This window comes from Taudactylus pleione, unplaced genomic scaffold, assembly GCF_031769625.1.
Source record: "Taudactylus pleione unplaced genomic scaffold, aTauple2 ptg000788l, whole genome shotgun sequence".
In the NCBI taxonomy this organism is placed as follows: Eukaryota; Metazoa; Chordata; class Amphibia; order Anura; family Myobatrachidae; genus Taudactylus; species Taudactylus pleione.
Genome location: NW_028285190.1, coordinates 3,530,281 through 3,547,258, shown reverse-complemented (window position 1 = coordinate 3,547,258; position 16,978 = coordinate 3,530,281). Strand labels below are relative to the sequence as shown.

Genomic DNA, 16,978 nt, shown 5'->3' with positions numbered 1-16,978 from the left:
TCTCAGCCAATCAGTGGGCAGTTTGTATGGCAGTTGCAGAAGACCACATAGGTCCTATCATTGTCCCTGGGTATGTGACCACCAGCATCTCTGCCAAAATTGCGCCCCAGAATGCAATACGAATGGCAATCTGGAGCACATGCACTGGGGACAAGAGTGCAAGCACTATTTGGCTGATTTGGCTCTGTCCCCCCTGAATCATGCTCCACTGCGCTCTGCTAGATGGTCATTTGGGAGGAGGTGGATAGGTATTGCACCACATTATAATTATTGGGGTAGGAGATAGATAGATAGATAGATAGATAGATAGATAGATAGATAGATAGATAGATAGATAGATAGAGGGTGTTACTAAAAGGTGGGTACTTATGGGCACTGATGGATGGGTGCTTTACCACTTGTGGGTTTATAACCACTAGGGGGTGAGGAATGCCAGTGTGGCTCTATTGGCTCTGGGTAATCTGTTAACATTTTAGGCTGAGAGGTACAATTACAATGGTGGTCTAAGGAGATAGGCAGGTTTGGACAATAAAAGTAAAGTGGTTAAATGGTGTTCCCAACATTAGGATGTAATGTCATAGTACCATGATAAAGTTTGAAATGTATTTGATAGCAAAATGGTCCTTTACTTCTTGTAAAGCAGAGACACACAGCGTGGGGTCCTCCTGCCATACTGTATTTTCTAGCTTGGTATAACTATTTATTTCCTACCTTGCTTTGTTTTTAGAATCTGCATAGTAGTAACTATTTATCATTGTTATATATTCTCACAAGTTATTTTTATTATATTTTTTTTTCTATGCAATTGAGTTTTTTCTAGCAACACAGGTGACTATCCTGTATCTAATGACAGCAGTCTGTTCACTCACAGGGCCTGATTCAGACCCGGTCGCGAGCGCTGAGCACTCGCAACTGGGTCGATGGTGGGCCAGATCGGATGCACTCGACGGAGCCGGCTCCGTCGTGCGCATGCGCGAGACCTGGATAGCGACGGGCACTCTGTCGCTCCGGGTCTCTCAACAAAGGGGATGAGCTGTCACTCAACATCCTCAACTCAGCTCCTTTGGTGGGCGGGCCAGGGGGGTGGCTGCCCAAACGGAGGCGTTCCCATGAGGATGCCTGTCGTTTGGGGTGGCCCCACTGACATCACAAGTGATGTCAGTGGAGAGCTTTCAGCTCTGTTAGAGCTGAAAGCTCTCTGGGGCTTGCGGCCATGAGACCCTACCACAAGGGTCTCATCGCAAGCCCGATGGTCGCGATGGTCTTGACCATCGCGACCATCATCATGGCCGCTCGCTATAGCTGTGGGTGGTCACCCACAGCTATGCAAGCGGCCAGGAGGCCCGCAAAAAAAAAAAAACGTATTTTGTTCCCTGTACTTAGACAGCCAGGACTGGCTATGAAAAGTCCGGGGCTGGTTCTGTTTAAGGGGGGGGGGGGGGCATGTCTTTTTTTAACATTTAACTCTTTCTAAGCTTGCTACAATAAGATACATGCAAGCATCTCACTGATGTCTGCATGTATCTGTGTGAAAACTAACTGCTCATGCTGAAAGTGAAAGCATGAAGCAGTTCACTGCAGACAGGGATTTGCAGTTCGGGTTGAAGAGGGATTTGCTGCACGATTTGTACATGAACATGCCAAATCAAACAGCAAATCACTGTTCCAAACTGAACCAAATCGAATTCTATTTGAGAAATGATTCTCAAATCGAATGTTAGTAAATGAGGGATTTGAACTTTTGATTTGAGTTGGTTTGAGGTGAGCTAAATCAAACTACAAAATGAAAATCAAATCAACCCTTAGTAAATTTATCCCTTAGTGTCTTAGTGGACTTTAAATACTCGTGATCCGTACTGTAAATGTAATCACTAAGTGTTGTGTACCTTCTAACAAATGTCTACATTCCTTGAATGCCATTATAACTGCAAGAAGTTCTCTGTCACTGATGGAATAATTTCCCCTCAGGAGTCATAAGTTTTTTTGAAAAAATATGTACAAGGGTATAGGACTTGTTTGGAGATCCTGCAGTGAAAGAGCCCAGTACCATCTGTTGTCTCTGGAGCAGTGGCAGATTTTACCTAGGGGATGCAAGGCTGCAGCCCCCCCTGTAAAATCCACCACCTCAGTGAAGTCAGTTCAGTCTGTGACTGCACTGCTACACTGTGACTGGCAGTGGCTTACTATTGGAAGTGCTATCTGCCAGTCAGAAACACAACAGGCAGTCTCATGGGGAGGTGTCTCCTGCCCCTGGGACTGCCAACCTGGGTTGCTAGCAGAGAGCGGCTTCCAGTAGGAAGCCGCTACTCTGTCTTTCAGCCAGCCCTGCCTGGCTCCTAAGGGCTGCAGACGATGCAGCCCTTTGGAAGCCGGTGAAAATGTGCATGTGCAGTTTCTTGCCGCTAGTGCACATGTGCCAGTCCCGGCGCCTGTCACATCAATTTTGCAGGTCCCGGGACCCGGCCAGTAGGTGGCTACACCGGCGGTAAGTTCTTTCTTCAGTAGCCTCTTCTTCTCAGTGGCAGCAGCCCCCCTCCTCTAAGAGGGTAGGAACCATCGCTGCTCTGGAGCATTCACTTCCAAGAATAATGGATTGGGGTAATTTAACCAGGGCCGGTGCAAGGTTTCTTGGCACCCTAGGCATAGCTTCAGCCTAGTGAGAGACCCCCTGCCCCCTGCCATGCCCTCACCCTCACTAAAGCTGCCAGCTACAGACTAGTGTTGATTAAAAGTTGCATTTTATTTTATTTTTTTATTGTTCTGCACCATACACCAGCAGGCCCCTCTGCTGGTGGTATTAACAGCATATATTTAGTATGTTATACAGTATATGATATATAATTTTTTCCTTTTTTTTCCTTCCCCATCACCTTTATGTAATTTTTTTGCTCTTTTTATTTGTTTGTTGCTTGTTAAAATCTCAATAAAAAAACATGAATGAGAAGTTCCTCACACACGTAGAAGGGAAGGTAGATATCAAAGAGGAAGAGGAGGCAAAAAGAAATACAAGGTACAGAGGACAATAGGAACAGAAAAACACACAGAAACCCCAAAGAATAATAAACAAATGCAGATAGAAGACCATCTCAGAGTGATTTTCCTTTCACATAAAATGTTATTGCCGGATCATATAGGCCTACTTAGTAAAGGATTGTCTTTCTCTCCTATGGTGAGATTTGATCATCTTAAATGATAATAGAATCAGACTATTTAGCAGAAACCATATAATATAATAACCAGAAATACCACTCGATTTAATACAACCAACATTAGATTCAGAATCTGATACCCTTACTGATGAAGACCATTTAGTGATCCACATTTTAAGAAATCTGGGTCAGACAGCAGTTATCCAACAAAATAGAGCATATATGCTAAGGCTCAGGAGTTAGGGTCTTATGTCTGCATATAAGACTAATCACCTAACTTATGTTGTTAGGTAAAGCTTCCTTAAAAGGCTGCAGTGAAAGACTTTTTCACAATGGTCTGGGAATACTCTACTGCTCAGGCAACTGAACTTCTTGTTCTTGCATTTAAGTGACCAGAAGTATCATTGCTTCTGCACAGATGCCCGACCTCCAGTCAATGTGTTCCCACAAGGGATGGCCATCAACTATCGATGGTTTTACAACCACAGATTTTGATGCCCTAATGTTGAAGAACATAGGCTGGGGGTGACTTGATGTTTTAATTATGCACATGCACAGCACTCACCCATAGATGGTTGAACCATTGATGGTTTTCTGGTGATAGTTAAATAACATCGACCGTCAATGGTAGAGCCATCAATGGCCATCCCCAGTTTCCCATAGTGACAATATTGATGCTGCTGCAGGAGCCAGGGAAGCAGCCTGCTCATGGAGAGTAGAATGTAAGTGCTGGCTACAGTTTAAGCGAAGAAATGTCTCCCAATTGAGAGGTCAGCTACTTTATTGATTACCCAGATTTATATTGCTCTAGGTAGAAAGTTGAATGATCTGATCCACAAGCAAAATTTGTCAAGTCACCTATTTAGAGGATCACCACACTTGCCCAGTTATGTGCTGCTGCAGAGGATATGCCTAGGCTGGTTCGCTGTTAGTGGATTCCTCCATTAACAAGATATTAAAATACTATATTGACTTAGGGCCGCATTTAGAGTTTGACTTAAGTGAATTTTTGCACTGCAACTTTCTTTTGCACTGCAACTTTCTTTTGCATAAAACACATGTGCCCCTATTTTAAATTGCATTCATAACTCCCTATATTTTGTAAAATGATTCAGGGCTTTCATGTATACAGTGCATCCGGAAAGTATTCACAGCGCGTCACTTTTTCCACATTTTGTTATGTTACAGCCTTATTTCAAAATGGAATAAATTCATTGTTGTCCTCAAAATTCTACACACAATACCCCATAATGACAACGTGTAAAAAGTTTTTTGGAGATTTTTGCAAATTTAATAAAAAAAAGGAATTGTCTGTAGCCTTTCGAGACAGGATTGTCTCAAGGCACAAATCAGGAGAAGGGTACAGAAAAATATCTGCTGCTTTGAAGGTCCTGATGAGCACAGTGGCCTCCATCATCCATAAATGGAAGAAGTTCAGAACCACCAGGACTCTTCCTAGAGTTTGCCGTCCGTCTAAACTGAGCAATCGGGGAAGAAGGGCCCTAGTCAGGGAGGTGTCCAAGAACCCGATGGTCACTCTGTCAGAGCTACAGCATTCCTCTGTGGAGAGACGAGAACCTTCCAAAAGGACAACCATCTCTGCAGCAATCTACCAATCAGGCCTGTATGGTAGAGTGGCCAGACGGAAGCCACTCCTTAGTAAAAAGCACATGGTAGCCCACCTGGAGTTTGCCAAAATGCACCTGAAGGACTCTCAGACCATGAGAGACAAAGATTTAACTCTTTGGCGTGAATGCTAGGTGTTATGTTTGGAGGAAACCAGGCACTGCTCATCACCAGGCTAATACCATCCCTACAGTGAAGCATGGTGTTGGCAGAATCATGTTGTTGGGATGTTTTTCAGTGGCAGGAACTGGGGGATTAGTCAGGATAGAGGGAAAGATGAATGCAGCAATGTACAGAGACATCCTGGATGAAAACCTGCTGCAGAGCACTCTTGACCTCAGACTGGGGCGACGGTTAATCTTTCAGCAGCACAATGACCCTAAGCACACAGCCAAGATATCAAAGGAGTGGCTTCAGGACAACTCTGTGAATGTCCTTGAGTGGCCCAGCCAGAGCCCAGACTTGAATCTGATTGAACATCTCTGGAGAGATCTGAAAATGGCTGTGCATCGACGCTTCCCACCCAACCTGATGAAGCTTGAGAGGTGCTGCAAAGAGGAATGGGCGAAACTGCCCAAAGATAGGTGTGCCAAGCTTGTGGTATCATATTCAAAAAGACTTGAGGCTGTAATTGCTGCCAAAAGTGCATCAACAGAGTATTGAGCAAAGGCTGTGAATACTTATGTACATGTGATTTCTTAGGGGTTTTTTTTTAAATAAATTTGCCAAAATCTCCAAAAAACTTTTTACAACTCTGTCATTATGGGGTATTGTGTGTCGAATTTTGAGGAGAAAAACTAATTTATTCCATTGTGGAATAAGGCTGTAACATAACAAAATGTGGGAAAAGTAACGCACTGTGAATACTTTCCAGATGCACTGTAAGTGCAGTATAGAAAAGGTGTATAAGTACAAAGTAAAAGTCCTTTGAAATGTGTCCTATTTTAGGTTTCTCCTATCTTTATATTAGAGATGAGCGGTTTGGGTTTGGATCGGATCTTTCCGCTAAGTTCGGATCTCAGAACGAGGCAACACATAATTTTTCATGGACAAAGATGACATTTTGTGCATAAAAGATGATGTTTTGCCTCCTTCCGAAATTCAAACTTGGCTGGTAGATCTGAGCCAAAACTGAACCGCTCATCTCTGCTTTATATTTGTGAAACAGGAAATGTGTTTTTATTTGTGTCCTTTAGCTGGTGCAAGTTTGAGTAAATTATGATGACTGTCACATCTTTGCTCCAAGTGCTTCTATGATCTTTACATCAGACTTCATCTATCTAAAGAGCAACTTAATATATAGATGTACAGTAACAATGTAAGCATGTGCGCTGACCCCTGTTTTTTGGTTTAGGTTTTGCAAAACTTCCCTCATGGGTTTTGGTTTTGGATTTGTATTTTTTCAAAATAATATAAAAAAAACAGCTAAAATGACATCATTTTGACCTGTTAGCATGCAATCCAAAACCCAAGTTCGGTTTTTAAATCTGAGATCTGAACCTTGGGAAGATCCGAACCGGGACTCGGTTAGACTCTGTACCCCAATACGCTTACGAACTCGGACTCGGTTTGACTCTGAACCCCTAAATTCGGGTTGTTATCAGTTCTCTGAGAATAGGACCCGCACATCTCTAGTAAGCATAAAGGCTCATATTTACTGGTATGCAAATCGTGTCTCTTTTCCTCAAACTCCAAAAGATGTCAGAAAATAAGTTCCATCAAGTGTACATAAGAAATGTTGTATTAAAAAGTTATTTGTATATAACCCACAAAGTGTGTGCTACAATTGCAGCCTTGATCCTCCCTCATAGATTAATCCATTAATTGTCTTATCTCATGATGCTACACCGCTCTTCCACTTGCCAAGAATCCTACATGCCTTATCAAGTAACACATGTTTATCTGTAAAACAAGAAGTCTAATATTTAACAGCACTCTTCTGAGGAAAAATGGTCATGCTTCAAAGGTCATAGTCAATTAGTTTCCAAGCCATAAATATATCAACAACTCCCTAGATACTCTGTTTTACGTAGGAAATTATACCATTCATCATCCAATTATCTGCTTTGACTTGCTTATCAAAACATATTTGTTATAGTCTGACTTTATACTTCAAACTAACTATGCTGGCTGTTTACTCCCCTGTTTTCCTTCTTTGTGAGATAATAGGAAATTGATAATGTCCCGCTGTAAAACAGACTGTATACAGAAACCCCTCTCTCGCATATTCTGTGGGCTTGGAAAGCTGGTGGCAAGGTACCCCTGGTGGTTCCTAATTATTCCTCTTATTCTATCTGCTGGGCTGGGAGCTGGCTTTTACTTTTTACCTCAGAGAGAAGCTAATAACATAGAAGGCCAGTTCACACCACTTGGAGGTCCAGCTAAATCTGAACGAGAATTTGTCAAGGTGCATTTTCCAACCAATGACTCAGGCCAGTTTTCTGCACAGCGACTGTATACAGAAGGATCATTTGTCTCGCTCATTGCTGTCAGTGTGTCCAATAATGTCCTAAATGTTGACACTTTCAGGGAGTTACTGAAGCTGGATGAGATGGTGCAGAACCTGAACATCACCATCGAGCAGCTTGAAGCTTATGCGACTCTCAATTTCCAGCAGCTGTGTGCAGAAATACAGGGTCAAAAATGCATTGCAGCCAATCCACTCCTATCCGCAGTGCAAGGTAACATGAGTCTGATAGAGACAATAGATATAACTTACCCCATGTTTCAGGGTAAATTCCTTGGAACATACCTAGGTGGGGTGACACTGAACTCAGGCAATATTGTGCAGAAAGCCCAAGCAATCAGGTTAGTCTATTACCTGAGAGAAGATAATGAGCAGGACAACAACCGAAGCCAGCGATGGATCCACCACTTTATCGAATCCATCTCACAGAATATAGATACACTACAACTACAACAAATAAAGGTAAGTTTCAAATGAATACATATTTTTTCTACTTTAATTTTATACTGCGAAAATGTGTTTAATACATTTAAAAATATGTTTAAATGAGTTGTCGATCAAAAAAAATCTATACTTCTAGTAGTGCTCACATTTCTTTAGTATATACCTTTAAATAGGTATATTTATTTAGTACATTTATTCATTTATTGTGCTTTGCTGAAAGATGTTGGTATCCTATTTACTATATTTCAGTGTTTCCCAACCTCCGTCCTCGAGGCACACTGACAGTCCAAGTCTTAGTGATATCCATGATTGAGCACAGATGGATAAAACAAAATAAGTAAGGTACTAATTAATACGCCTGTGCTCAAGTACGGCTATCTTTAAAATCTGGACAAGTGCACAAGTTGACCCATAAATCCTGCTGCTTCAGGCAGCAATGGAAGTAAGACATACTCATCTCTTATACAAACATACTGTAAATAAAACTTGAATACAAAAGGTTAATATTGCTACTCTAATTTTAGATTTATTAATAAACTGTCATTCAGGTTTTGGCAGCAAGAATATTAACATTCCTACAATAATGCCCTTCGGTTTTGCTTCCTAACACTTTCCATCTGAAGCAGCTGCCTTACTTTGTCACGATGCAAAAATTAGGTGGAATGGAGTTTAGGTTGGAGATGTTCTACTGAGGTCTGTGTGGATTTGTGTTATATCAACTAAAAAATAAGTACTGTATAAAAATATAATAATTACAATTTCAACTCAGGAGGGTGTAAATAGAAATCCACATTAAATACAACCTGTGGGCTTACCGCGGATTGTAATTGAATAGCTCTCAGCATGTAACCCAGGAGCCACGAACCATGGGTACAGTAATTGAATTTGGCCTCATATGTATCTGAATCAACATAAAGAATTTAAAAAAATATTATGCAAGCTTCAACATTTTAGCAGATTACTGTGACACAGATGGACTATAATATGAATCCTGAAAATAAATTAATTCATAATGTTCCTAATGATCTGCATTTACTTCTGTCATGGGAGATATGGTCTATTTTAAAATCAGTTTGTAATTGATTAATTCAAATTGCACTCTCTTTTTTCAAGGTGTAATTAAGATTCTCTTATGTACCAAAACACGTCTCCAATTTTGAATTGAAAGGAGAAAAAAAGAATAAAAAAGAGAATTTAATTTAGTGTTTTCTGTATAAGCTGAGTCAAAATAAATAACTCATGTTAAATCCAATCATATTAATGGTGCGTACACACGGTACGATAAAAATGCACGATATGAACATTAACGATGTTGATCATATCATTATCATTCATATCGTGCATTTTTCAGTCCTCCAACCCACCAACGACCTGCGATGTGCGGGCACGTACGACCATTCATGCAGGCCAACCTGGTCGATATCGACCAGGTTACTATAGGGACCTGCAATCATTGATCGTGGGTTGCTAACCATCATTGGTGGTGTGCTCGATGATGGATATCGATCATCCAGCACTCCGGGAAGATGCAGGTCAATAAGTCAGCGATATTGTTATCGCTGTCTGATTGTCTTGTGTATGCACCTTAAGTATATATAAATGTTACTTCCACCATTGACAAATATTAATAACAATTATGTGATCAGAAAAAATACAATAAAATCTCATGACGCAGAGTTTTTCTCCTCATGAAATATGTATCACATATAGATATACACAAACCCATAAGCAAATGATTATAGCGGCTCTGGGGAACTAGAACGCTGAACTGTGCATTATAAAAATCCTGCTGCTATACATTCACGCTGCTACTGTTTGTTTATAACTACTAATAAAAGGTATTTTCCAGCATTAGCATTTTAACAAACTACGAATGTAGTACATTAGCTACTGTTCATTTATAACTGTCACATAACCGCACCTGTAATTCCATGGATAATAAGTAACCTGCATAATTGTCAGACATTACGTTATTTATCATGGAAGCACATTACCATATAAAGCAAAAAATTTATACTAAATGGACTTGCCATTTGTGACATTATTATTAAGCCTACTGGAAATATAAATCCTATGTGCATAATCTCTATGTGTATAAAGATGTATAACTAAACCACACAATTGTTACATAATTTTAAAACAAATTATTCTGTTTCTTTGCATGTTAAAAACAGAAGGTAACAAGTCTGACAAACTTAACAAAGTAAAAAATAGTGTACACTGGAAGAATTATGCGACAGAAACACTACAGTATATACTGTATACTAATGGAATAATTATAATAAACTAATAGCCAAACCAGTGTTAGTACCCCGAATAGAGATGCAGTTAAAATAGAGATTCCGGCGGTCCAAATACTAGTGCTGGAATCCTGGCACCTGTCAGAATCCTGGCACCGGCACCCCGACTGCCGGAATCCTGAAGGTAAGTAGCGGGGTTAGGGGGAGGGTTAGCGTTAGGGTTAGGAGTTAGGGTTAGGCAATAGGGTTAGGTTTAGTGTGCAGGGAGGGGAGGTTAGGTTTAGGCACTAGGAAGGGAGTGTTAGGGTAGGAAAAGGGGGAGAGTTAGGATACTGACTGACAAAGTGTCGGGATGTCGGCATCTTAATTCTGAACGCCGGGATCCCAAACGTCGGCATCCCGTACCCATCCCCATTGAATACTCCCTTTTATAACAATTCCCCAAAACAACCTACCCAATATGGGTAGAGTTACAGATTGGATACCCTATTGCATTGGTTTTATTGGATTGGGGATATATTAATTCCCTCTTACTGTACCTTTGATTTGTATATATATATATATATATATATATATATATATATGTATGTATATATATATATATATATATATATATGAGATGACACATAGCTTCACCTTTAACCACAATGTATTTTCTTATACCCTTCTATCCTATATCATTTTGAAAATATTTTTGCTGTTTGGGTATAATGTTAATACATTTTATAAAAATGAATTTTTGTTAACTATACTTACACAATACAAGAGGATTGAGTGCACCCTGAATACCCATTATTTTCTATTTCTCATTTGTACACAGTATAAAACCCCACAGGTGAATTTTTTTATCTGCTTCATCAGGTTTCACAGAGGTTCACTTGGAAACAAAATTAATTTATTTGCAAATTTTACTATTGATAAATTACTGTATAATGTCAAATAAAAAAAAACCAATCAAGGGTATCTGCAAACGGGGGTGCTGGGTAAATATCTGGCAAAATCCCAGAACAACACATTGACATATTATCTTTTATTCATATTGCTATACAGTTGTGTTTTACAGCTATGGGAGCGGATCAAACAGAATTCTTTAAATTGACGCTAAGCGGACATGAACTGAGCTATGGCATTACTGTCATTCGGGATTATTGTATACACAGAAATTCCGATTATTATTATTATTTTTACACCACTCAACAACTATTAGTTTACTGGATCCAACTTATATAAAGTTTTTATTTCATGTGTATTATGTAGAGCTACTATGTATGTCAATTGTTATTAGATTTTTATTGAATTAAATGTACAATAATTTTGCTATTTATACAATTGGGTCCTGACTCCTGACTGATATCTAATTCTGCCATTCCACTATTGAACCAAGAAGATTGAATAAGCGCAGAGTCCTATTAATTAAATGAGAAGAACCTGCGCTTACTCTCTAAGAAGTAAATCAGCAGCGGGCACCTGGGGGTAATCCAGACCCCTAGATTATAATTTACAACAAGAAAATATGTGCCTGCTCTTGAAAATGAGTAAATGTATAAATGAATCTTCTTGTAAATGATGATGACTAAGTACTGTATGTTCTTTATAGATTTAATTATTGCTGTTTTAGAGAATAAAATGGAGTCACAATGCTCCTCTCTGTAATCATTAATACCTCTTTTCCACCAAAATTCCGGGTCTGACCCGGAGTTGGAACAGGGTTCCTATCCGGATCAGACCCGGAACTTAGCTGGTGCCGACTCAGGATATACCAGAGTCGGCGCCGCTCACACCACAGTCGGGTCTGCATAGACCCGGCTGTCCAGTGTGATAGTGGATGACGGCATCTCAAAGCGCCACTGAAGCGGGAACAATCGGCCGGCTTGCGGCGCACTGCAGGTCATCAAGACCCGGAGTGCGTCGTACACACAGCAGGATTTCACGGGCTATGCCCGTGTTAAACTCTGCTATTTACCTGGGTTGGATTGCCGGGTCACACGACCTCATCCCCATAGCATAGGACCTCAGCACCTTCGTGCCTAGCATTCCTAAACTAATCCAGGACAGCGTCCAAACTGTGCACAGTCCACTTGCACAGCCCAAACTGCCAACTGACTACATCCCACAAGTCTCTCCACCGGCTGGTGGGTCAGGCGGCCGGTCGCGCCAACTGTCAGCCGGGACCACGTGACCGTAAGGGAGCGTGGGCTCTGGCAGATAACTTCGCGGCTGGTGATCAAGGTGGACCATTAGTGAGTGTGTAATGAGGCACACACTCCAACAGGAGGCAGCAGGACTTAACATCAAGGATATAAGAAGACCTTGGCACTTGCAGGACACCGGGTAAGTTGACGGACCAGAGTTTATGGGACACCGACCCTTCAGAGCGCAACTACCAAAAACTTTGGACAGCACCTTGTTTTCTAATTGCCAGATTTTTTTCCTTTTTTTTTTTTTGAGACTATTGTTGCTTTTGCATGTGCATGATTTTTGTTATCCTGAAATTTTTATTCTGTTCTACACTCCTCCATAGTAACTTTATCAAGGCTATTATCAGTCTCTCCCCTCACTTTTTTTGTCCTGCCCCACCCCAGCATTTTCCTTTAAAAACACTATTAATGATTACAGAGAGGAGTATTGTGACTCCTCTTTATTCTCTAAAACAGCAATAATTAAATCTATACAGCAATAATTAAATCTATACAGTACTTAGTCATCTTCATTTACAAGAAGATTCATTTATACATTTACTCATTTTCAAGCGCAGGCACATATTTTCTTGTTGTAAGCGCAGAGTCCTATTTGTTTGGTTTGATTTGTGTTAGTTTTTGTTTTTTGAGCATCCATAAGCTCAAAATGGAATTTCTGCAGCTGTATGTATAATTGAAACAAATTAATAAGTTTGATATATTAGTATTTATATTAGTGCCAAAGTTTCTTTTATTTATATTTTAATTTTAGTGCCTTTTTGGAAGCTGTTACTAGTTACAGTACGGTAGCTGTGCAAGCGGGGGCATACTTCTCATGGCACTGTCGGATGAAGCCAGGGCACACATTACGGGCTCAGCAGGTGTTATATTATTGTACAATATGACTTACAGACTGTAAGTCAAATGTATAATGCTGGACAGGAATGGTTTGCGCGGAGGGAAGCTGCCATGCACTAGCAAAGGGACAGCTACAGACTGCATGGGTATAAAGTAAAGATCCAAAGAAGTGTGCAGAAGGAATTACTTAACCCTATGCGGTTGTCCCCCTAAAAAGAAGACTCACAATGTTCCTTCATACAAAGCACAGCAAGGCATTATAGAGAGTCACCTTATTACATTTATATGAGGTTTTATATTGAATTGCAGACAAACAAATGTTAACTTTATGCTTCACAGCTCATAGCTGGGAATCCGACATCAGGTTACAGTATACAAAGCCCATTCCTCTGCCAGAACTGAAAAAGTTTTTGGGGCTCACATTTAGGGGTCTATGTACTAAGCCTTGGAAAGATAAAGTGGACGGAGATAAGTACCAACCAATCAGCTCCTGTCACTTTACAGCCTGTGTTTGAGAAATGACAGTTAGGATCTGATTGGTTGGTACTTTATCTCCATCCACTTTATCTCTCTCCAAGGCTTAGTACATAGACCCATTAATATAGATTTATTTTTTTTAAACAAAAAAAAAATCTGATTTCAGTATAACTGGTCTAATATACTTTATTTTCCACATGCCCATATATTCTGCCTGATTCAGAAAGGCACGCAATGCCCGGTGCTGCTGCGATCCCATTATGCAGCAGACTTGGGGATATTTGCTAATGAGTCATCCACCGTCTTGTGTACAACATCTCCCGCTTACGTCCAAATGCGAAAACATCAGTCGGATATCGTACGCACATGGAACCTTATGAGCAAGCCTATGCTGTCTCAGAATGATCATCTCACCTACAACACCGCAGCCTCTCCAGCTGTGAACAAATTCACAGAGGCTCACTAGGGCACGCTCACAAAGCGGTACTGACACGCCTGCATTTTTCTAGCCTCCGTCCGTTAACACCCCCCCATCCCTGACTATCTGTCACTCACTTTGCAAATAAATCCTCTTTGTGATCGCCATTGCTAACAATTTGCGGCGCATGCATAAGGCGGCTTTGGTTCATGCGCAGTAGCAAAAAATCCATACACTGTATCCTACATAGACACTGCTGCATCTCTAATTCAGGTACCTCTAGAGGAAAAGACATCAAATACAGCCCTCTGAATGAACATCTTATGTGCACACCAAAGAAATACAATACTAATGCTGGCCATACACGCTGCAATTATCGGGACGATCCGCCCGATATCGGCGGATCGACACGATAATTGTAGCGTGGGGGGGGCGACTGAGGGTTAAATAGTGCTCGGTCGGGCATGCTGGATTGTCCAGCATGCCCGTCCGATGCAATATTTACCCGTTAACTGTCGGCCGCATCGGGCAGTGTATGCCCAGCGCGGCCGACAGACAGACATTTCCTGTGTTCCTTCCTACGGAAGGAACAGGGAAATGTCTCCTCCCCCAGGGGCGGAGAGCGGATGTCGGGCTATACACTGTGAGATTTCTCTCACAGTGTATGCCGCGGACATCTGTGGCTGGCAGCCGGCCAGATAAAATGTCTGTCGGTCTGACAGACATTTTATCTTGCCGTGTATGCCCAGCATTAGGGTCCTTATTTTCCCAGTGATAAAACATGATATAGATAGATAGTTAGATAGATAGATAGATAGATAGATAGATAGATAGATAGATAGATAGATAGACAGACAGACAGACAGACAGACAGACAGATAGATGGATGAATGGGGAGTTATCTTGTCTCCGAATCAAGAACTGCTGGCATAAAAATATGAGTATAAAAGAAAACTCAGATGTTCCCATGAATACAGGTTTATGGGGGTGTGGACTTCATGGGCAACATACCCCGTACAGAATCTGTGCAGAAAGGGGAGTAATACGTGCCACACTTGCAGCATATGGAGGTATGGAGGGTGGCAGCACTGGCAGCTGTAGCACAGCAGAAGGGTGGATTTGTTTGAAGGTGTGAAGGTTTGTGCACCAGTTATAATCTGGCTCTGCCACTTTGTACAAATGATCCATAGCTTCATAGCCTTCCTATTAATTTCACTGGGTATTATAATACATAAAATAAAAGCTATTGCTACAGTACCGAATGAGGAGGCAAATAAGAGACATCAACCATTTCTGAAAAGCAACCAACAGACCTAACAATAGGTATAGACTGGGAAAGATGAGGGCTATTACTAGGTGATGATCCTATTCCCTAGAGCAAAATAAATTTGCAGGTCATAGATTCCTGCAAACTACTTTGTTTATCAGACATTTTCCAAACTAGCAACAGCTGGTGGGCTGACTACCCTGTGCCTGCGTTTGCTCAGAAATATTAAATATTTTGTTAATTGGACAGTCTCCAATAATGCTTAGTGAATACAGTATCTGAACTGAAGATCAAGAAACATCATGTATACATGCTTGTAAAAGTATGCCCTTAGCTGCTTTGGTGGTGGCTGCACCACGTAATGAGTGGCTCTTAGCGGGTGTCAATACCTGCATCCCTTATAAACACAACTACCTACCCCCCAGCATAATGAAAGGGTTTCCTGCAGGTCACAAATACGGTAACTGAGATGAATTCCCCATCAGAGGAGCAGGTAGGCTGATAAAATACGACACAGAGATTGGGTTCTAAATAAACTTGGGAAAGATCAAATTCCACTACAGGCTGACTGAAGGATGACTAAATCCATTACAATAGATGAGAGTAGGAAAATATAGTTGTTCTAAAGACAGAATATTCTATCACAATGTATCTCAAATTATAATGTGCTGTAAACTTAGACAGCTTGGGTGGGTAGATATTAATCAATATAATTATATGGGTTTTAATATTGTGATGTGTCATTTAATACATTGTAAAAATAGGGCTGTATTTGAATAGTGATCTCATATTAGTATGTTGTGCCAAATGTAGACTAATCAGTGGTGGTTGTGAAGTATCAATGGCCCTCATTCAGAGGTGGTCGCTAGAAGCGAGCGCTCTCTCTGAATGAGGACGGCCGCTTCACTTTTCAAGTGCAGCCTCCTTGTCGCTAGCTAAGCTGTGGGTTACCACCCACAGCTTTAGCGACCCACCAGGTTGATGGTCGCAATGGTCAAGACCATCGCGACTATCAGGGCTTGCGACAAGACCCTAAGTTTGGGTCTCGGCAACCGCAAGCCCCAGGGAGCTTCCTGCTCTGATCGAGCAGGAAGCTCCCCACTGACATCACTGTTGATGTCAGTGTGACCGCCCACAAAATGGCAGCCACCCCTTTTGTAGTGAGCTCCGGAGCGAGAGAAATTCTCTCTCGCTCCGGGGCTTGCACACGTGTAGTGCAGCCGCTGCGCGTGCGCAGAGCCTTAACATTGACCCGGTTGCGAGAGTTCAGCGCTTGCGACTGGGTCTGAATGAGACCCAAGGTCTATAATTTTTATTAGATTCCTCTTAGCTGTTTTACCCTGTAAATTGGCCTTGATATTAGGCTACACATAAACACACTTATATGCAACAGTGTACCTGGTATCTGCATTAATCAGAGTATCAGTCCTTATAACTGTTACATTGTTATTCAATGACTATATGTGGAAATTCATTAATGGACTGCCATCTGGAGGAAACAAATTACAATATTTTATCTACACATCATGCTTCTATATATTCTGTGCACATGTCACGTGATCGGAGCCAGTTGAAACGCAAACACATGACTTCCGGGTATGTGTGGAACGCGAACACGTGACTTCCGGTTGATGGTGGAACGCACCCAGAAATACTGTATTAGGACTGGTCTATGCAGCTAGCGAGCACTGCTGATTGTGAAAAGGAACAGATGGGAGCATTAATGGTGTATATAAGGAGAGATTGATTTGAGCCATACACGCTTCTGACGAAGGACCACAGGTCTGAAACGCGTTAAGCGTGGCTCACTACTGCTTGGACTCCTAGTGTCTTCAGTGCCGGCTGTGCCAGTGTT

At 41.3% G+C, this 16,978-nt stretch overlaps 1 protein-coding gene across 1 annotated transcript in view; it reads left to right on the top strand.

Annotated features, from left to right (window-relative positions):
* Window positions 1-6,954: 6,954 nt before the first annotated feature.
* LOC148475027 (patched domain-containing protein 3-like) overlaps window positions 6,955-16,978 on the top strand; it is a 33,353-nt gene continuing 23,329 nt past the window's right edge. The window contains exon 1 of the mRNA XM_088457827.1: window positions 6,955-7,704. Within this exon, the coding sequence (XP_088313953.1) occupies window positions 6,955-7,704 (750 nt within the window). The remainder of the gene's footprint in view (window positions 7,705-16,978) is intronic.